The sequence below is a fragment of the Panthera uncia genome, chromosome B1, assembly GCF_023721935.1.
Source record: "Panthera uncia isolate 11264 chromosome B1, Puncia_PCG_1.0, whole genome shotgun sequence".
Classification (NCBI taxonomy): Eukaryota; Metazoa; Chordata; class Mammalia; order Carnivora; family Felidae; genus Panthera; species Panthera uncia.
Genome location: NC_064811.1, coordinates 81582725 through 81605334, shown reverse-complemented (window position 1 = coordinate 81605334; position 22610 = coordinate 81582725). Strand labels below are relative to the sequence as shown.

General features: G+C 35.6%; 1 protein-coding gene across 6 annotated transcripts in view; it reads left to right on the top strand.

Moving 5' to 3' along the window:
* The window catches only part of DNAJB14 (DnaJ heat shock protein family (Hsp40) member B14), a 41510-nt gene that overhangs the window by 5543 nt on the left and 13357 nt on the right, over positions 1–22610 (top strand). For 2 of the 6 annotated variants that reach the window (XR_007457848.1, XM_049630930.1), the window contains exons 2-3: positions 10331–10502; positions 18487–18632. Coding sequence is in view for 5 of the 6 variants with exons in the window: in XM_049630930.1 (XP_049486887.1) it covers positions 10331–10502; positions 18487–18632 (318 nt within the window). In the remaining variant the exon portion in view is untranslated. Of the gene's footprint in view, positions 1–10330; positions 10503–12230; positions 12329–16699; positions 16959–18486; positions 18633–22610 lie in introns of those variants that run through there. The other 4 variants (XM_049630931.1, XM_049630933.1, XM_049630932.1 and 1 more) reach the window with 4 other exon arrangements.

Here is a 22610-nt window from a genome sequence, read left to right as displayed (position 1 = left end):
CGTGACCTGAGCCGAAGTCAGACACTCAACCGACTGAGCCACCCAGGCGCCCCAAGATTATTCTCCATTTAGATTCAATTATTCATTCCATGCTTAGTTAACATGTGGTTCTCCCTGTGTTGCTGCATTCTTTCCTTGTGCTGTGCTGTGTATATAGCTGTCCTTTTCCTAGATTAAAAAGTCCTTTGCCATCAGGAACCATTTTAATCTTTATTTATTCAGTTTTTTACCTCCTCAGTACCTGATAGTGTTTGTTTTGGCATATATAAGCCAGTATTTTCTGGAGTGATAACCTGTTTGTTTAACTTTATTTCCTTCAATAAAGATGATTTGCTGAATAAGTAATTAAATAAAAATCTTATAGCTGTAAGGCTTATCATGATAATGTATTCACAAATGAAGCTTTTCAATAATTGGGTAAGTGTGCAAAAATGTATATATAAAAATTGTCACTAGCAAAATTTGGAAAGAGTATAAATGTTCATCAGTGGAAATTGATTAAATCACATTGCTCTCATATACTATGCACCTACTAAAAATGATAATATGCCTCAGTAATTTTCCACCCACTGATCCCTTCACCCTGCTTATTGGCCATAAATCCCCAGCAGTCTTTGCTGAGTTTGGAGTTAAGCCTGATCACTCTCCTATTGCAATAGTCCTGCATAAGACCTTAAAAAAAAAAAAAAAAAAAGTGAACCAATATTTATTGCTATAAAATGAAACACAGGGATGCCTGTCAGTCTGTTAAGCGTCCAACTTGGGCTCAGGTCATGATCTCACAGTTTGTGAGTTCAAGCCCTGCCTCCGGCCCTGTGCTGATAGCTCAGAGCCTGCGGCCTGCTTCAGATTCTGTGTCTTCCTCTCTTTGCCCCTCCCCTCCCCTGCGTTCGCTCGCGCTCTGTCTCAAAAATATGCAGCAAAAAATAAAATGAAAAACATGATGTATTATAAATTAAATAAAGGTAAGCTATAAACGTAGATTATTCTAATTTTGTTTAAATAGGTATAAAAACTCGACAGTTAACTAGAGTAATTAGAATTAAATATATCAGAATGGTTGAGTGATTTTTTTGTGTGTGGGATTTATAAGTGATTTTTACTTTGTTATGTCTTTTTTGATGAGCTGAGAAACATTACTTTTATAATCACAAATAAAAGCTGTTTCTAGTTTGTGAAGAGGAAGGAAAACATCCATTTGTTTTTCAAATTATGTATTTTTATTTTTAGATTTAGCTAATTATGGACACTCTACATAACAGGTGTGCAGTAGAAACTTATGAAACACAAACATATCTTGGTTCTTCAATTTTGGCTTATTTATGTAAACATTTTTAATATTGTTTATTTACTTTTTTACTTGTCTTTAATATGAAGTATACTTAAATTAAATGCAGATTCCATCAGGGGTGCCTGGGTGACTCAGTTGATTAAGCATCCGACTTCAGCTCAGGTCATGATCTCCCAGTTCATGAGTTCAAGCCCTGTGTCAGGCTCTGTGCTGATAGCTTGGAGCCTGGAGCCTCCTTCGGATTCTGTGTCTCCCTCTGTCTGTCCCTCCTCCACTCAAACTCTGTCTCTCTCTCAAAAATAAACATTAAAAAAACTTTTAAAACATGCAGATTCCATCAAAACCCCAAAAGCAAAGCAATAGGTGTGGAAAGTGAAGGCATAAAATGATGTTGTATAGTTTTGAAAACAAAAGTGAATGTAGTCTGGTGTATAAGTACTGTATCTGCCCAACTAATTGCACATTATTGCAGATGAAATCTCATGTGATAGCTAAGAAAAATCAGATATGTTCTAAATTCTGACAGTATTTGAACTGAATCATATTACCTTCTCTGGCACTGGTTCCAGAGATTATTAATACAGAAAACCTTACTGATTCCATTTTTAAGATGCCAAAAGTGGATATTGAGACCCAGAGGTAATGGAACTTGTCCAAATTTTCACTCTTTGGAGTCAAAGAATGTTGGGTGTGAGTGCATTTACACATGTAGCCATTGTTAAGCAGAGCCCCTATGCATGACATCGTAGAAAAATTTTCAGTATCATAAAACTGTTGAAAATAAAAACCAGTGGTGTGATCCTGCTTTAGCAATACTCAGCATCTATTAACATGGAAGGTGTCCAGAAACACACTGGAAGAGTATTTTTGTGCTAAGAAGGAAAGGGAATGTGCAGATAACGTCTAACTTGCATGCATAGGGACTTTGTGTCCACCTGTAAATACTAAACACATAAAACCATTTTCATATCTGGCTCCACAAGTTTTAAAAAATAATTTCTTCATTTATTAGCTCAACTATTTCTATAAAGAGATATTTCCCCTTACCTCTCTTAGGGTTACACAGTAGTGTAGTTCATACAGGAAAGACCAGATAAGTGCTTGATTGCTTTTATTAGTTTTCAAGAAAAGGAGTTGGTTCCCTTTGTTTTCTCCAAAAGCAGCTAATTGGCACAGTTGACCCTGGAACAACATGGGTTTGAACTGTGTGGACCCATTAATCAAATTTTTTTTCGATAAATATAGGATAGTACTGTAAATGTATTTTCTCTTCCTTAATTTTCTTAGTAATGTTTTTTCTCTGGATTTTTTTTTTGTAAGAATAAAGTATATAGTACATACAACATACAACATATATATTACTTAATTATTTATGTTATCAGTGAGACTTCCTTCCAACCAATAGTAGGGTATTAGTAGTTAGGTTTTCAGAGAGTCAAAGTTACACAGGGTTTTTTTTGTTTTTTTTTTTTTTAAGTTTATTTATTTATTTTGAGAAAGAGAGAGAGAGCATGAGTGCAAGTGGGAGAGGGGCAGAGAGAGAGAATCCCAAGCAGGCTCCACGCTGTCAGTGCAGGGCCCGACTTGGGGTTCAAACTCACAAACCCAACCTAAAAATCGTGAGATCATGGCCTGTGCTGAAATCAAGAGTCAGATGCTTAAATGACTGAGCCGCTCAGGCACCCCTATGCAGGTATTTTTAACTGCATGTGGATTGGTGCCCCTAACTGCTGGGTTGTTCAAGGGTCAGCTGTATTTCTTAGGTCTTTGGCCAGTAGGGAGCCCCTTTAGATTAGCTCCTGAGTATAGATTCCCAATAGTCTTTAATAGTTTTTTTGCCGTTTGGTATAACAATGTTTCAGTCTCTTCTTATACTTTTTCTGTAATAGATCTGGAATCAATTATATCTCCAAAAGCCCTTGTTTCTTTTAGTGGAAAATGGTGTTTCAACATTACAATCTGGCACTAAGGATGCTGTAGCTACTAGATTGATCAGTGTTTCTGGACCATTTCAGTGTACAGACTAGGAAATAACTTTTTTTTTATTTTTTAATTTAAAAAAAAATTTTTTTTTAACGTTTATTTATTTTTGAGACAGAGAGAGACAGAGCATGAACGGGGGAGGGGCATAGAGAGAGGGAGACACAGAATCTGTAACAGGCTCCAGGCTCTGAGCGGTCAGCACAGAGCCCGACGCGGGGCTCGAACTCACAGACCGCGAGATAACTTTTTTTTTAAATTAAAACAGCTTATGAGTTTATGCTGTTACTTGTCATTCAAATTAAGCACTTTGGCATGTTAAACTTCTCTAGATTGTATTTCTTTCTTTATCTCTTTCTTTCTTTCTTTCTTTCTTTCTCTTTCTTTCTCTTTCTTCCTCCCTCCTTCCCCCTTCTTCCTTCCTTCCTTCCTTCCTTCCTTCCTTCCTTCCTTCCTTCCTTGTATTTCTATCTCTTTTCTTCCACAATGGTAATACTTGTTTTCAACGCCATGGCAAATGATAGAATGTGTCATGATTATTTTTTTGCTTTTGGCTACATCATATATATAATAGTTTCAGAATAGCATTACCAACACTACTCCACTAATACAATTATTGAAGACAAGTAAATTGTTTTGCATATACTCTCCCCATTTTAAGTTGTTTTTTTTTTAATTTTGAAATAATTAAAAATTTCTAGAAAAGTCACAAGAGTATTATAGACTTCCCTTGTGTATTTCACTCAGGCTTCCTATTTGATAAAACTTACTACGTTTGCTTTATCTTGCCCTTCCTTTGTTCTTCCCAGCTATCTCCCCTCTCCCCACGCATATAGGCACAATTTGTTCTGACTATATTTTTTCCTGAACCAATTAAAAGTAAGTTGTGGACATGATGTCCTGTTACTCCTCAGTAATTCAATGTATATTTTCTAAGGCAAGGACACTCTTACCACTGAATATAACCACTGAATAACCATCAAATTAATGACTGAGCTACCCAAATGCCCCTGGTTAATGCTAATTTTGATCGCTTGTTTGAGTTGGTGATTGTCAGGTCTCTCTATTTGAAACTTCTCTTTCTTTTCCCCTTTGTAATTAATAAATATTTTATAGGAAAATACTTTGAAACTGTGTAAATGTCCTGTCCCCCAGCAAACTCTCACCAACTCCTTTTAGCATCCATTGATGAGTGTTTCCTTAGTGTCTTATGGTTGGCAAATGGTAGTTTTCTAATTCTGTCATTCTTTCTGTAATTTATTAGTTGACATCAATTTTACTTATTAGTTTGGATTCATGGTTTCTTATTTAATCCATTACTATCATTTTTAATTTCGGCAGAAGGAACCCCTTCAAGCTGACTCCTGTGTCTTTTTGACATGTCTTCGTCATTCTTTGAGCTTCCTTACTCTCTGGCACAAAAAAATTTTCAGGCTCACTTTTTATTTTATTGCCCTGGGAATCAGCTATTTCTCCAAAGAGCTCTAATTATTTTTAGTGGACAATGGTACTTGGAAACTAAGATATACACACTAGATAGGCTCCTTGCTACAAAGGTGTCATTGCTTTTAGATCCTCTCAGTAGACAGAGGTAGGAAATACATGTTTGTATGAATATATGTACGTGTATGTAAATCTCTGTGTTATATGTGTTTGTATGTGGGCATATGCACATTTATAGTAATTTAATCTTTATTAATTTTGATATTTGTTTAAGACTCCCAAGCCTGCCTTTGCAGTCCACCAGAGTTCATTTTAGCCTTCTCCATTTCTATATTTGTAATTCCATTCTCTGACAGTGAGAAATGTGACTCCTGTTATCTTCAGTATACTTATTTGTTCATTTTCCCCTATATTTAATGAGTTGCCTCCTTAACCCCTTTGGGGCAGGCCCTATCAATCTCAGCCATGTTTTTGGCTATACCTGCTTCTTGATTCCAATAAACTTCCTTTGTCCCGGCTTCAGCTGCCAAATGGTAGAGAAGGGAAGGGAAGAGAAGACCAATAATTTGTTTTTTCAAGTAAGAAAGCTGTTCAGTTGATTTTACTAGAATATATTTGGGTGTTGGTTATTTTGGGTCACATATTCTTGAATATGTGATTTGCCCTTTCAGTCAGTTAAGCATCCAACTCTGGATGCTGGCTCAGGTCATAATATCACAGTTCGTGGGACTGAGCCCTGCATTGGGCTCTGCTGCTGACAGCACAGAGCCTGCTTAGGATCCTCTCTCCTCCCCTCTCTCTCCCCCGCTTACGCTTGCTCTCTGTCTCTCAAAATAAATAAATAAACATTAAAAAATAAAGTAAGATAAGCTCTTACAGGCATAGAAACTCCAGTCACTGCAAACTCTCAAAACTAGTCAGTGAAAAATCTCGTCCAGAACAAAGCCATACTGAGAACCTGATGGGAACAGGACCCAACTGAAGAGAGCAGGGGCAATAGAAGAAATGAGTAATTCCAGATAAAGAGGGGAAAGAGAAAGGAGTGAAGAGATCTTATATAGCAAGGAGCCGTATTTTCAAACATTACCCAAAAACTGGAGAAGGATCTCTGTGTATTTAGAAAAGCTAACTACCCTAACAAAAATGACTTTAAAAAATGAGTATAAAAAAATGATAGAACTGAAACTTGATACAAAGTTATTGTGAGAAAAAAAAAGCAAATAGGAATAAAATAAATCTCTAAAGACAAAGAAAATACACCACAAAGACTTGCCAACAAAACAGGTAAATGCTATACACCAGTACTTCAAAACAAGCTGAAAAGACTAAAAAGTTACAAACAATATGAAAGTACACCATAAATTAGAATTAGAACCGCCAAAATTATTCATTCAGAGCTTAGATGATAAAACTCAGGAAAGAATAAGAATGAAAAGAAAAAAAATCAATTCAAAAAAGAAGACTAGAAGAAAAATTAATAAACTACAGTTAATGTTGTGTAAGCAAAAGAGAGTATTAAAAGGAGGAAAAATTTTAAATTAAAAAAATTAGAAAAAATGGCAAATACTGAAAACAGTTAAAGGACATCCAACAAACATATAATAGGAGTCCTGAAAAAAAGAAAAAGCAAGGGAATAAAGCCAATAAAACAATAATTAGAGAAAACATTTCTGATAAAAAAATCTAAAACCATAAATGAAAGGCACCCCATATGCCTGTAGGAGTTTAGTGTTGATCCTGTCATTCATATGCTACTGTAGTGAGCAAAACTCATTCTTTTTTACACACTTTCCTCAGTTTTGTCTTATGTGTTGTAATATAGAAAGTCCCTGTAAGTTATTTTGGAGTTCTTTTGTTCTGTGGACTAGCAAATGTCCCGTTAACACCAATGGCAACACCCACACAGATCTTGTAGCTGTTGGTGGTTCGTCCCTCCCTTCTGGTATTTGGGGATTTTGTGTATGAGGTTTTGATTTTGCTATCTAATTGCTCAGACTTTATGAGGGAATTGGCAGAGATTTAAAAGTTTTAGCTGCTGTTACATCCTTCTTCCCAGAATTCTCACAAAATTTTTCCCATTTAAAAGTTGTGAACCCCTAATCTCCAGACCATGCTGGCTTCTGCACTCAGTGTTAACATTATGATGCATTAAATACAAACTAAACTATAGTTAACAATTAACTATATAACATGTGTTACACTTATCTTGTTAGTAACTAATAGGTTGGTGTCTAAGAACTTTTTTGTATTGTCTAAAGCTAGATATTATAAAAACTGAATTTCTTATGTATTTACTCTTGAATGCATTAACTAGGGAAAAGATACATTGAAAGAAGTACTCATATATACAAAATATGAATGGGGCGCCTGGGTGGCTTAGTTGGTTAAGTGTCTGACTTCAGCTCAGGTCATGATCTCCCAGTTTGTGAGTTCGAGCCCCATGTTGGTCTCTGTGCTCGTAGCTCAGAGCCTGGAGCCCGTTTCGGATTCTGTGTCTCCTCTCTCTCTGCCCATCACCCCACTCACTCTATTCCTTCTTAAAAAAATAAATCTATCTATCTATCTATCTAGATAGATAGATAGATATGTGTGTGTGTGTGTGTGTGTGTGTGTGTGTGTATGAATAAAATAAAACAACTATATGTTTGCAACCTGCCAACACTGATGGAATCTTTAAAAAAATATATATATATATAAATAAAACCGCTTTATTGAGATACAATTCATTCATTTAAAGTATACCATTCCAGGGCTCCTGGGTGACTCAGTTAAGTGTCTGACTCTTGGTTTCAGCTCAGGTCATGATCTCATGGTTCATGGGTTCGAGCCCTGTGTCAGGGTCTGCTCTGACAGTGCAGAGCCTGCTTGGAATTCTCTCTCTCCCTCTGTCTCTGTCTCTCCCATGCTCTCTTTCTCTTTCTCTCCTCTCAAAAGAAATAAATTTTAAAAACGTGTTATTAAAAAAAATAAGGTGTACCATTCAGTGGGTTTTAGTACATTCATAATTATGCAGCCGTTACAGCAAACAATTTTAAAACATTTTTTTTCACCATGAAAAGAAACCCTGTACTCATTAGTAGTCAGTCCTCATTTCTTTTTTTTTTTTAATTTTTTTTTTAACATTTATTCATTTTTGAGAGTGAGAGAGACAGAGCATGAGTGGGGGAGGGGCAGAGAGGGAGGGAGACACAGAATCTGAAGCAGGCTCCAGGCTCTGAGCTGTCAGCACGGAGCCTGACGCAGGACTTGAACTCACAGACTATGAGATCATCATCTGAGCTGAAGTTGTACACTTAACCAACTGAGCCACCCAGGCACCCCAGTCAGTCCTCATTTCTCCCTGATTCCACCCTTTTCTCCCCACTAGCCCTTGGCAATGACTAATCTACTTTCTATCTCTATACATTTGCCTATTCTATACATTTCATATAAATAAAATCATACAATATTTGTGACTGGCTTCTTTCACTTTCGTCTATGTTGTAGCATATATCAGTACTTCATTTCTTTTTATTGCTGAATAATATTCCATCATATGGATGTATCGCATTTTATTTATCCATTCATCAATTAATGAACATTTGGATTATTTCCAATATTTTTCTATTATGAACAATGCTGTTATGAACATTTGTGAGCTAGTTTTTGTGTAGATGTGTGTTTTTATTTCTCTTGGGTATACGTCTTTTGTATAATGTATGATTTTGCATGATTTCATAAATAGGTTCTCCGTTTCTGTGGATTATCTTTTTACTTTATTGATAATATTATTTGAAGGGATAGAGTTCTTAATTTTGATGAAGTCTATTTTCTCTTGTTTTCCTTTTGTCCCATGTACTTTTATCTAAAAATGTTTTGCCTGAATCAAGGTCATAAAGACATACTTCTATATTTTCTTCTGACAGTTCTATAGTTTTAGCCCTTACATTTAGGTATGTGATCTATTTTAAGCTAATTTTTGTATATGGTGTGACAAAGGGATCCAAATTCATTTTTTTGCATGTGGACATTCAGTTGTCCCAACTCCATTTGTTAACCCACATGTTCTGATAAGTAGTACGTTCATTTTTTTTCAATTCTATTTTTTCATTTCTATTATGATTCTTTGATACATGAGTTGTCTCAATTTTTTTTCTAACCCATTTGTGATTTTGCTACTTAAATTTTTAAATTGATTTCTTACTTAAATGCATTGTGCTCATTCGATTGTGGAACATATGACTAATTCTTAAAAATTCAAAGAGAAGTCATACAGAGAAAGACAGATACCGTATGTTTTCATTCTTATGTGGATCCTGAGAAACTTAACAGAAGACCATGGGGGAGGGGAAGGGGAAAAAAAGGAGGGAAGGAAGCAAACCATAAGAGACTCTTAAAAACTGAGAATAAACTGAGGGTTGATGGGGGGAGGGGAAAGTGGGTGATGGGCATTGAGGAGGGCACCTGTTGGGATGAGCACTGGATGTTGTATGGAAACCAATTTGACAGTAAATTTCATATTAAAAAAATTCAAAGACAGTAACATGGTCTAAGTATATAATGTAGTCAATTTTTATTCTTTGTGTGCCTGTATAGAATGAATATTCACCAATTGTTGGAGATAATGTTATGTCTCCTAGCTCAAGCTTGACAAAGTAGATGTTTATATCATTTGTATCCTTGGTGATTTTTTTCATCTACCCTATGTCAGTTAATAACTGACATTGAATTGTGTTAAATTGTGTTAAACAGAAATATACTAAAATCTTTTATCATCAGGGTGGATTTCTGTTTCTTTCTTTTATTTTTTTCCCATGTTTATTTAGTTTTAACTTATCGAAAGTTTCAAGCATACACAAAAGGAAAGAGAATAGTATAATCAATTCCTATTGCCCTCTCATCTTTTATATGGCCAGTGTGTTTTCTCTGCCCTCTTATGTTCCTCCAGTACTTTAAAGCAAATCCTAGACATAACTTTTTATTGTTTTATAGACTCAATGTTTAGATTTTTTTCATACATTTACCACAGTATTTGCATGCCATTCCCTTTCACATTTTCACCTATCTTGAAGCATTTTCCTTCTTCCCAAAACGTATACATTACAGTATCCTCTAGTGAAATCTTAGTGGTAAGTTTTATTAGTTTTTGTTTCTTTGAAAATGGTTGTAATCTTGCACATTTTCTAGAAAGTAAGTGCAGAATTCAAGTTTGACAGTTATTCACCCAGAACATTTTGAAGATACTATTCCCATGTCTTTCAGCGGCCATTATTGTTGTTGAGAAATAAAGAGGAAGTCTAATTTCTGTTTCTTTGTAGATAATTTCATTGGCTGCTTTAAAGACTATCTCTTTTTCTTTGGTATTCTGTAGTTTCACCATGATGTGACAAATGAAAGTATGTCATAAGGAATTAAGTGATAGTAATTTTGAGTTTTTAGGTTTAATTTAGTAATATTCTGCTTCTAAGTGATGATTAGTGGTATGTAAACAAGTACATAAAGGAATTAAAAAAGGAGCCTTACGGTAAATTCTTTCGGAGTACATGATTCTTAATTTGTCAGGTTTATAACTTTCTTCTCAAGATCATATGTATGTACATGATGTTACATGGCATAGTGTGCTTTATCTTTCCACAGCACTATTGGAAATAATTATGAAAAATGGAAGCACGGCTGGAAATAGCCCTCACTGCCGAAAACCATCAGGTTGTGGTGACCAAAACAAGCCTAATTGCACGAAGGACAGCATATCTGGTAGTGGTGAAAGTGGAAAAGGCTACACCAAAGATCAAGTAGATGGAGTTCTCAGGTAGGGATAAACATGAATTATATCTCAACTATAATTGATACTAATGTAACTTTTAAATGTTGTAACACCTAAAAAAGTGTGTGAACTAGTATTCAGTGGAGGAACAAACATGGAGGAATTGAACTCTGGGTGTCTTATATTTTATGTTATTTTGTCACATCAGTCTGTAAAGTACCGACTCTATGGAAGGTTCCATCTTTTAAAGTAACTATAAGACACAAAGTTGCTTCCAGGTATTTTTCTCTTGAGGAATATTATTTTTATTTTTTGACACAGCATAGTATTTAGATAACTGTATTGAAAGAGGATGAAGAATTGTTTTGTCTTATGTATGCATGAAAGCAGGGAATTTCATGAGAGGAAAATTGAGGACAATAGCAACAGCATTTTCAGTTTCCTACTTATATTAATGTAGAATAGTTTTTTTTTCTATTTATATTCTTTCTTTAAGGGCATCTTTATACATAGGCAAACATCATAATGTCCTCTCCTTTTTTAAAAATTTTTAAAATTTTCTTTAATTTAATTTAATTTTTTAATTTAATTTTTTTTAATTTACATCCAAATTAGCATATAGTGCAGCAATGATTTCAGGAGTAGATTCCTTAATGCCCCTTACCCATTTAGTCCATCCCCCCTCCCACACCCCCTCCAGTAACCCTCTGTTTGTTCTCCATATTTAAGAGTCTCTTATGTTTTGTCCCCCTCTCTGTTTTTATATTATATTTGTCTTCCTTCCCTTATGCTCATCTGTTTTGTCTCTTAGTCCTGATATGAGCGAAGTCATATAATATTTGTCTTTCTCTGACTAATTTCACTTAGCATAATACCGTCTAGTTCCATCCACGATAGTTGCAAATGGCAAGATTTCATTCTTTTTGATTGCTGAGTAATACTCCATTGTATATATATACCACATCTTCTTTATCCATTCATTCATCGATTGACATTTGGGCTCTTTCCATACTTTGGCTATTGTTGACAGTGCTGCTTGTAAACATTGGGGTGCATGTGCCCCTTCAAAACAGCACACCTGTATCCCTTGGATAAATGCCTAGTAGTGCAACTTCTGGGTCGCAGGATAGTTCTATTTTTAGTTTTTTGAGGAACCTCCATACTATTTTCCAGAGGGGCTGCACCAGCTTGCATTCCCATGTCCTCTCCTTTTAATATTTTTCTTACTCTAATTATTCTGCCTCAGTATTTTTAGTTTTACCTCCTGATACTCTTCTATTTACAGAGAAGAATCAGAGTTGGAAAATTGTGAACTGGGTTTTGGGGCTCTGGCTTAACTGATTTTATAATTAGGAAAAGATTTTCTGGGAATAAAATGAACCTTTCAGTGTGAAACACTAGAGAAAATAATGTTTTGTTTTCTGCTACAGCTTAGGGATGCCATATTAATATTGTACTGATCTCACTCTCTAGGGAAAGTAAAGTGTAAGAATGAAGGACTCTAAATCGTGATTAATCAGATAATTCACATAGAGAACGAATTATAGTACAGTGAACTAGCTAAGTGAGGAGTAGGTAAAACAACTTAGATTGTCTTTCTCTTTACCTGTTTTTAATTTGTTTTTCTTCTAATCTTATTTCCTGTTTTTCTCACCTTTTTTTCTCCATTGCTTTTTGTTTCATTCTTTTTTTTCTTACCGTAATTTAGAATTGAAGTCTTTAAAATAAAATATCAATGTATTTATATTTTTCTTTTTTCCCCTCTATATTTAGATGCTAAAGCTTGATTGTAACATTTTATCTGAGTGTGACCACAGATGTTGGTGTTTGGTGGGAAAAAAAAAGAAAAGAAAAAAGACTCCCTAATCATGGTAAAGCCATTATGAACATGAATGGTAGTGAAGCACTTTTGGGGTATAAGTAATGTTGCTAACTACTTTTATAACTAGTATTGTGTCAGAGGTGGCTGCATAAGTGAGATTAAGTGGATGAATAAATGAGAGACTTCCTTTTGAATTTCTTCAAGAAGAACCTTTAAACAGTGTGCTGGAATGCATTCTGGGAAACCATATCTGTTTGAAAACCAATTGTATTTTCTTGTAGAATTTACTTTTTATTGGGAGGGTATGTTCTTAATGAAAGACCTAAATGAAGTTAATTGTATTATATGTGATTTCTATTTAGAATCATTTTTGTGATTTCTTTTAAAAGACTATAGAACCACTTACACATTTTGAAATATCACCAAAAGAGAGTTGAAAGTTTGGGAGCATAGGAATCCCCTAATCTAGCACTATTTTTTAAGAATCTTTTTTCTTCATTACCTCTGCTGTCAGTTGGAAAGGAAAAGAGTAGTAGTTCAAGTCATAGTAGAAATAAGGAAGGAAGAGCAGTGCTTTGTTTTGCTGTCTCTTTGAGTATTTAGGCATGGGGACATTTTGAGAATGGAGGAATGAAAGATGATAGTGGGTACAGATTCACATTGCTTTGGGCCAGCATTGGAAAGATGCAAACACAATGTTGAGGAAGTTTCTGGCTTCTATATTCTCTGTGAAATTGGAGATGAGGTTATCTCTGGGAGTTAGAAGAAAAGAGATGAGATTGAAAGCTTGAGGAGAGTGGTACAAGGATGGAAAATTTACAGAGAAGAAAGGCAAAGGGAACAGAAGGGTCTCTGGTTAGCGTTGAGGCCCAGCCAAGTTTGAGACCATGAATTCTTATTGGGTATAAGTATTAGCTTAGTAGTATAGCTGTATTAGGGATTGTTTTGTCTGGTCAATAATTTTATTATCCCTTTTTTTATTAAATGCAGTTTTTTTTTCCTTTGAGGACTAAATATGATTGGAACATTCTTTAGTAGAATCCCTAAGTTATTGAGAATACTTCAGTTGGTACCTTACATGAGTTGCTTAGCTGAATTATGTAACACTTATTCATTACAGTAGCCCTTATAAGTGTTGCTTTAGTAAGGTAACAAATCACCAGCAAACACTTACGTGCTGTATGTTTTTGTTTTTTGTTTTACCTATACACAGGGGATTTTTTCTGAAGAAAGCCATGTTATCTTGTGGTAGCACGATTATGCAAACAAGTTGCTCAGTGACAGTTTGGCTCAATGGGAGAAGCCATGCAATAATACTGCAGCCATTGCATAAGTACGAGCTAGCTTGCAGTAAGACTGAAGAAAAAGTGTATCACTTTGTAAAGCTAATATTCTGTGTCGCTAAACCCTGTTTGTTGTCTTTGAGTTGAAATCTATTGAAAAATTATTGAGAAGAAGTGTCATGGATCTAATGTGAAGAGGTTTTGAATTTCTCACTGAAGAAAAGCCCATCTTTTATTTTAAAACTTTACCAGATCAGTGTGAAAGCATTAACTAACTGGGTCATCTTTCTATTTATCAATTAGGAACGCTTGTGTTACAATTATTAAGTCATTTGAATTATGGGGATTTGATTAGGATTTGATTTAAGCTCTAGCTTTGTAGATGAAAAGAAATCATTTTGCTAAACTTATAAAATAAATAGTCCTTTGTCTCAGGGACGAACAGCTATTTCCCCAAACACCAGTTAAATTTGGAGTCTATTCAAATGATCAGCTATAACGTGAAAAAAATAATTGAAAGAGGACCGTCCTGCCCTACGCACTACGCTTTCATGCACGTAAAGGAAGATGTAAAGGCTGCACCAGACTGACTTCTCAGTTGTTGAGCTTGCAGTCAGATCTTTCTGGACTGGTTGTTCATATCTCCTTCCAGAGGAGGTAATAGATTACCTCTTCTTAATTTATTTTCTTGTTTCTTTCTTTCTTTTTAAAAAAATTATTTGGTGAAGATAGAGAAGAAGGCTTGAAACTTTAAGCAAGGAGTGAACTATAGATATATATATATATATATATATATATATATATATATATATGAAGTATGACAAATGCATTGAGTTGATGAAGGCACAATGATCAAAAATATAAATTGAAATAAATATATGAATGGTAATTCATTCATGTGTGAAATATTAAGTAAATGAGTGTATTTGGAGCCTTACTTGAAATAATGGAGTAGTCTGCAGCCTGTCTACTGGTGATGTCAACTTTATACCTCTCTGCTGGCTTCTCAGAAGATTTCTCTTGTAAACATGTGATGAAAAACTCAGTGCAAGGAGGATATAGTAGAACTAGCTACACTTAAGAATTAGTGAAATAAGGGGTACCTGGGTGGCTCAGTCAGTTAAGCGTCTGACTTCAGCTCAGGTCATGTTCTCACGGTTTGTGAGTTCAAGTCCCACATCGGGTTCTGTGCTGACAGCTCAGAGCCTGGAGCCCTGCTTTGGATTCTGTGTCTCCCTCTGTCTCTGCTCCTCCCCCACTTGTGCTCTGTGTCTCTCTCTCTCAAAAATAAATAAACATTAAAAAAAAAGAATTAGTGAAATAATTGTTTTTCTACCTCTTTTTGTGACAATTCTTAGCTTTAGACACATCTGCAGAAGATTGTGAATTCCAGCCTAATTTCCCTACCCTATCCAGCAGTCCTCTCTTGGGCTGCCTTTTTCTATTGCCTAGCCTTTTATGCTCAGGAAATCTCAACAAGACAATTTTGGAGGGTTAGTCTGGCATATAATCTATCATCTTGTGCATGCAAACCAAGTAATAATGACTTTAGGATTGTTTAGTGTTTTATCACTGCCTTTTGTTTTCTGCATTCACATAGTGTCTATCATATTCTTGGCTCTATTCCTTGTCCCACGGTCTGTTCTCCTCTATTCCAAATTAACTTTTTTTTTTTTAATGTTTTATTTATTATTGACAGAGAGAGACAGAGCATGAGTGGGGGAGGGGCAGAGAGAGAGGGAGACACAGAATCAGAAGCAGGCTCCAGGCTCTGAGCTGTCAGCCCAGAGCCCGACGCAGGGCTCGAACTCGTGAACCACGAGATCGTGACCTGAGCTGAAGTCGGACGCTTCACCGACTGAGCCACCCAGGCGCCCCCCAAATTAACTTTTGATGCCAACTACATTATAGCACTTACCACCTTTGACCGTTAGATCCTAAACGTTTCTGCCTTCAAATTGGGGCATTCATCCATCCGTCCATCTATTATACATCCATTCACCACATATGGTGAACAAGACATAATCTTTGCTTTCAGGAGGTCTATAGTCTAGAAGAGGGCTCGGACCAGGTAGGTGCAGTACACTGTGGTAATTGCCGCGGTAGGGCTCAAGTCCAGAGGGTTTGGGGGAAGATACAGCAGGAGCACCAAACTGAGTCGTGAGGAATTGGAGTTCTTGAGAAAATGAAAAGCCAAGCTGAGGTCTGAAGCAGTTGTGGAAACTAACTAAGCAAGAAGCAGAGAAGGCACGTTCTGGGCACCAAAACCAACATTTGAAAATACCTGGGAGAGAAAAGTCTGTTTAAACACTGATAGGAAAAGCGGATAGAAAGGAAGAGGCGGGTTACTCTGGTGTCTGAAGGGTTCCTTTTCCTTACCGTGGTTCTGAGGGCAGAATTTTCAAGTCAGACAGACTAAGGTTTGAGTCTTTACTTGTGAGGCCTTTCCTCATCATCCTATTTAAAATGGCTGCCTTCTTGTCCATTCTCTAGTCCCCTTTGCCACTTTATTTTTCTCTATTTATCACCATACGATGTACTTTATATTTTACTTGTTTATTTGTTCATTGTTCATCCCTCTCCCAATTGTAAATTTAATGTGAATCATGATTCTTTTGACTATTTTATTCACCACTATAGCATCTGAAATAGTGTCCGCAGAAAGTAGTTGATCAGTAAATTTTTGTTGAACAAATAAACTCAGTTCCCCTCTTTTACTTTGTTATATGACTTTTGGCAACTTAACCATTTAAAGCCTTGATTTTCTCATTGGTTAAATAGGAATAACATCTAATGAGGAGGAAATGAAACAATTTATGTAAAATAGCCAGTATAATATGATTCTGCAATTCTCTGTGTGAAATCTTTGTGGACCAAATGTAGTCTGGAATTCAGAATTGTTCATATTTTAGGAAGATAGTAAGGAGCATATATTATACATTACATAGCAACACTTAACATCTAGTGAGCAGCCCAGAACCTAATAGTAACATTTCTGCAACAACATATTCACACCTAAATGGGATAAATGAAAACCCTATAGCAGCTTCACATCCAATCAGGTCAAATTTTGCCTCTGAAAGAGTTCAGTCAGGTTTCTGCATCAAATTGGTTATAGAATAACTTTCGTTTTTCAGAGCTTTATGGATTTTGGAACATGGATATGTGATTGTGGACCTGTGCCTGACACACAGTAGGTGTTCTATAAATGTCCCCTTTCATTTTTTTTCTGTCACATAGTTTCTAAACATATCTGGGAGAATGGGTTCTACAAAGGCAGGAAGCATTCTCTGTTTTATTCACAAATATATCTCAAGTGCCCAGAACACTGTGACATAATTGGTGCTCAATAAATATTGCTGGTTAAACAAAGGAAATATCATGTTTATGGAATAAAATGTTAATAATTATTATCAAAGTAGAAACATCCAATTTTAATTATTTTTATCATAAAGAAGACCGCAAAACAGATTTTTGTTGATGTGTGATTATAAATAGATTTCTATAATCTTATACAATGTCTTCTCTCTTTTTTTTTTTACTTCGTTCATTTAACAAGTGTTGAATACTGTCATTATTTTTTTTAAGTTTATTTATTTTGAGAGAGAGAGAGGAGCATGTGTGAGGGAGGGGCAGCGAGAGAGGGAGAGAGAGAATCCCAAGCAGGATCCGTGCTGTCAGCACAGAGCCCAAAGTGGGGCTCGATCTCATGAGCCATGAGATCATGACCTGAGTTGAAATCAAGAGTCAGGTGCTTAATCAGCTGAGCCACCCGGGTGCCCCTGAATGCTATCATTATAAAAGGAGGGCTAAGGCTCATTTATTCCAGAAATATTTACTGAGAACCTATCCTGTATCAAGCACTATGATGGCTTATAAGTTCAGTAGTAAAATAAGATCAATCATGTCTCAGAACTTTAAGTCACTATGCAGTTCTTTAGCTGCCAGTGAACAATTATGCCTTAGCTCTTTATCCTGTTGCTACTTCAGGCGACTCACACATGGAACACATCTAAAGTCATAAAGTACTCCACAGAAGATGTTTAAAATGTTACTGTATTCTAGTGAAAAGTCATAAAGTACTCCACAGAAGATGTTTAAAATGTTACTGTATTCTAGTGAAGGAAAATTAGTAAGTTTGGGGGAGAATGTTAACATTTAAAAGTATTAGTGTTCCCTGCTCCAGTCAGAGTATTTTATTTCTTCATACTCTTTAAAGACTCCGGGCTTAAATCTGTTAACACCTTTAGTTAGCTATGTCAGTAATCTTTAAAAGTATGCTCATCAGAATGAAAATTGGGTGTAACAAACATTTTTGAGGCCTATGATGTATATTATTATGAGGTTTTATCTTTCTTAGAGTGACACAGATGAGTTCTCTTTAGGATAGCCAAACTGAGTTAATTTGCATTGACGTTGAAACCATAGAGTACTTGTAATTGTTTTACATGCACTAAATTGTTGCTGTGATATTTGGTGAGATCTGCATTATGTGACAATAGAACTCTTGGAATGCAGTGTGTATTAAATTAACCTTAGCTACGACATACTTGGGAAGAGTTTTGGAATTTCTTGGTGCACTTACGAGTACTATAAAATTATTCTCACTCTCTCATTCTAGCTTCAGTGTGTGCTCTGTCCTTCATCCATGATTGTTACGGGCTTTGCTACTTCTCTGTAGTTGGGATAAAAAGCACCAAGGACATTCTCATGGCCAACTCTCCGTAGGCTGGAAAGAGGTTAAGGGACTGGTCTGTGGTCAAAAAAAAGAATGAAGCAATAACCTTTAACGGGATAAGCTATCCTTTGATACTGAGGAAATAGTCCACAGACAGTTCTTAGTATTCTAATAAGTAAAAAATTAGAGATATTTCCTGAAGTTCTTCCTTGAAATTTACATTATAACACACTCTCTTGTTCACAGCATAAACAAATGTAAAAATTACTATGAAGTACTTGGAGTTACCAAAGATGCTGGTGATGAAGATTTGAAAAAAGCTTATAGAAAGCTTGCTTTGAAGTTTCATCCAGACAAAAACCATGCACCTGGAGCAACAGATGCTTTTAAAAGTAAAGTAAACCTTTTAAAGCAGTTTTACTAAGCTCTTTGTAGAAGCCACTTTACAGTGTTGTAGAATGTTAAATTCTGCCTTTAGACTGGTTCATTTAGAAGCCAGCTTAAGCAAGTGTCCTCAAAATCCTTTAAAACTTTATTGTTAATTTGTTATACCAAGAGCCAAACAAATACAGTGTGGTTCACAAGAGCAAAATGCCAGTTTGGGCAAAGTCCTAAGTAACTTTTCTAGATAATCATGCATGCTTTCTAGTTTACTACACTAGGGTGTGGTATACATAAGCTTCTAGTGTATTACCATCTGCTTCCAAGGGCACTGAAACAAAACATAGCTTTTGCGAGTTTTTAGGATAATAGAGACTGTCTAAAATTGGAAAATTGCTTGGAATTTCTGTTTGCCCAGTGTTGTTATATTTCTGTTAACTGGCCAATTTTTGCATTTTTTTGTATGTGGTTCTAACTATGGTGATTTTTTTTTTTTTTCTTTTTAAGAATTAGTTTCTTGGGGCACCTGGCTGGCTCAGTTGGTGGAGTATGCAACTCTTGATCTTGGGGTCATGAATCTGAGCCCCACGTTGGGCATAGAGCTTACTTTAAAAAAAAAAGTCTTTTTCCTTTTGCTACTCATTCTTCCTCATTTTCTTAATATTATTTCAAGGTTTTTTGTTGTCGTTGTTGCCAGTTTCATGAATGAATGTCACCTCATTTTATAATTTCGTATTTTGTTACATGCAATTTGTTCATAGTAGTTAACTTCTAATTCATAGGAAAATGCTTAAATTTGTCATTGCTCCCAGGAGCCTGGTGGCTTGGTCGGTTAAGTGTCTGACTTCAGCTCAGGTCATGATTTTGCGGTTTGTGGGTTTGAGCCCCACGTCGGGCTCTGTGATGACAGCTCAGAGCCTGGAGCCTGCTTTGGATTCTGTATCTCCCTCTCTCTCTGCCCTTCCCTTGCTTGTGCTCTGCCTCTCTCTCTCTCTCTCAAAAATAAACAAACATAAAAAATTTTTTTTAAAAATTTGTGATTGTTCTTCTTGAGAATTTGGCATTTTTACAGTGAGCATATCATGTTTGCAGTGAAATGCTGGGGTCTTGCAATGACAGGATGGAGACACTAATTTTTAAAATGCTCCTAAAACATAGATGATTCCATTGGTCTTTCACAAAATACTGTTGATATTATTTACAAAACAGTTTTATTTCTTGAAGGAAGTTGCCAAGTCCAATGTATTTTGGCAATTATTAATATATTCCAATAAAAGCAGCTGCCAAAGTGGTGCCGGTAGAAGTAAAATATCCCTGTGACAGTGAGCACCTTCTCTGTTTTCTTCAGTTAAAAGTGGCATCTTGAAAATAGAGAAAATATTTCTTTACTCCAAAGCACTAACTTTAGCACATAATGTGGAAAAAAGATAATTTTTTTCCACATTATGAATTAAAATCATTTAATTTAAAATTGTTGTTGTTGTTGTTGTTTTCAGTTTTATTTAAGTAATCTCTACACCCAACATGGGGCTCAAACTTGTGACCCTGAGATCAAGAGTCGCACGGTCTTCCAACTGAGCCAGCCAAGCACCCCAAATTGTTGGTGCTTTTAAGTAGTGAAAAATATCTTGGCAGTGAGTTATTTGCATGTTTGTGATCTGCTAAGTGATTCCAGTTTTAATTCTTCATTAATATTAAAAATGTTAAACTGCTCTTTCCTCTCACTTCATATTGAAGTCGTGTTAGCATTATTAGTCTTGAAATAACAGTGAGTGGATCTACCAATATTTTTACATGTTATGTTACATTTCGAAGAGGTGAGCAGCATAAACGTCACTCCAGCTAGACATTCGGAAGGAACTTGACAAAGGTGATTATACTTTGATGTGGTACATTTCAGAGTCTAAAGCTCCGCTTTGCAAACTAGAAACTTAATATTTATCAACATGCTGGGAGGTGGTTCCTCTCTAGAGGAGAGGCTCACATTATTCAGTACACAGGAGGTTATATGTAAATCAGAATGCCAATTTATTAATCCCAAAGAGGATCAGAATAGGGAATTGGTTGATGAGCGTGTTTTTCATTGAGTGGGTGGAAAACTAGGTTGTAATTCACAGATGCTTGGTGTGCAGAGGTAGTTAATTAGAAGACATTACGGCTAGTGTCATCATACAGAAATCATTTATTCAGCACCCAGGATCTTTTCATTATCTTCTGAATCCTCTTACTTTATTTTATTTTAAGTTTATTTATTTATTTTGAGAGAGAGAGCAGGTGAGGGGCAGGGAGAGAGAGGGAGAGAGAGAATCTCAAGCAGTCTCTGCACTGTCAACACGGAGCCCAACGAAAGGCTCGATCTCATGGCCTGAGCCAAAACCAAGAGTTGGTCACTTAACAGACTGAGCCACACAGGCGCCCCTGATTTTATTTTATTTTTAACCAATTGATCCTAACTTCTGTTTTTGGAATACTAAGTTGTTTGTTTTAAGCAAATATTATAGTTTTTTCTTTTGTATGAAAGGTAAGTATAGATTGATCACGCTGTAACTGCCGAAAGACATTTTACAGAAGATGGACACCATTTGCTTTTTATTTCCTTCAAGAATAAAAAAGAGGAGGTAATCAGTTTAGGGAATTAAATTAGAGAGAAGAGATATTTTCATTTGTGTGGGTCTTTTGTTTTGTTTTGTTTTGTTTTTTAAATAAGCTCAATGCCCAATGTGGGGCTTGAACTCACGATCAAGAGTCACACACTTTACTGGGTGAGCCAGCCAGGTACCCCTTCATTTGTGTGTTTTGTAAAGCTTTAAAAATAAAAGATAGGTTGCTATCAAGGAGGATAGACTAAACGAACTCTTAAGTTCTTTACAGTTAGGATTGTAACTGAAGTTTCTCAAAGCGGGGAATATTTTGTTTACATCTAGAGAGTAAATTGTACAGTATATATATGAACATACTTGAAAAAAATATTTGAATGAAATGGATCCCTTTCCTTCTGTCTGATGTGGATGTCTTCAAAATATACCCCGTCTACTCTATCTTCAAAGACTCCCAAGTATTTCAGAGACCCATTTGAACAACACCTATACTGTATATATAGTTATACACCCTGACCAAGTAGAGTTTATTCCAAGAATGCAAGGCTGATATTTGCAAAATCAGTCAGTGTGACCCACTATATTAATAGGCTAAAGAAGAAAAATCTCATGATTGCATCAACCAGTGTGGGAAAAGCATTTGAAACATTTCACCACTCATTTGTGATAACAATTAACAGAAAAAAAGCCCTGACAGAATAAACAGGAATAGAAAGGCATTGCGTCCAATTGATACAAGAGCAACTACAGAAAACACTATACTTAATGGTAAAAGACTGAATGCTCCCCCCCAAGACTGAGAACAAAGCTAGAATGTTTCCTTTCACCACACTTATTCAGTGTAGTGTTGGAAATTCTAGTCAGTGCATTAAGGTGAGAAAATAAAAGAGAGAAATATTGGAAAGAGGTAAAACTGTCCCTGTTTACAAATGATCTAATTATAAAAAATCTCAAGAATGTACCTCACCCCCAAATTTGTAGAATCAATATATATATTCTGCAAGATTTTAGGATACAAAAAGCAATTTTTCTCTTTAGAAATATTTGGTACATTTCCGTATACTAGCAGTGAATATATAGATACAAATTAAAAACTCATTAAATTAGTAATCAGAAACTCCCAAAAAGAAATCAGATGCCTTTCCTGGAGAATCCTACAGAACTTTTAAAGAAAAATTTAAACTAATTCTACGGTCTCTTCCTGAAAATAGAATCAATGTGATCAAACACATACACACAAGAAATACTTAGGTGTAAATTTAACAAACCTTTTACAGGATTTTTATGCTGAATGCTATTTAATACTAGCGAAAGAAATCAGAGAAGATGTAAATAAATGGAACAATATATCATGTTCATGGATTGGAAGACAGCATAGTAAAGATGTCAGGT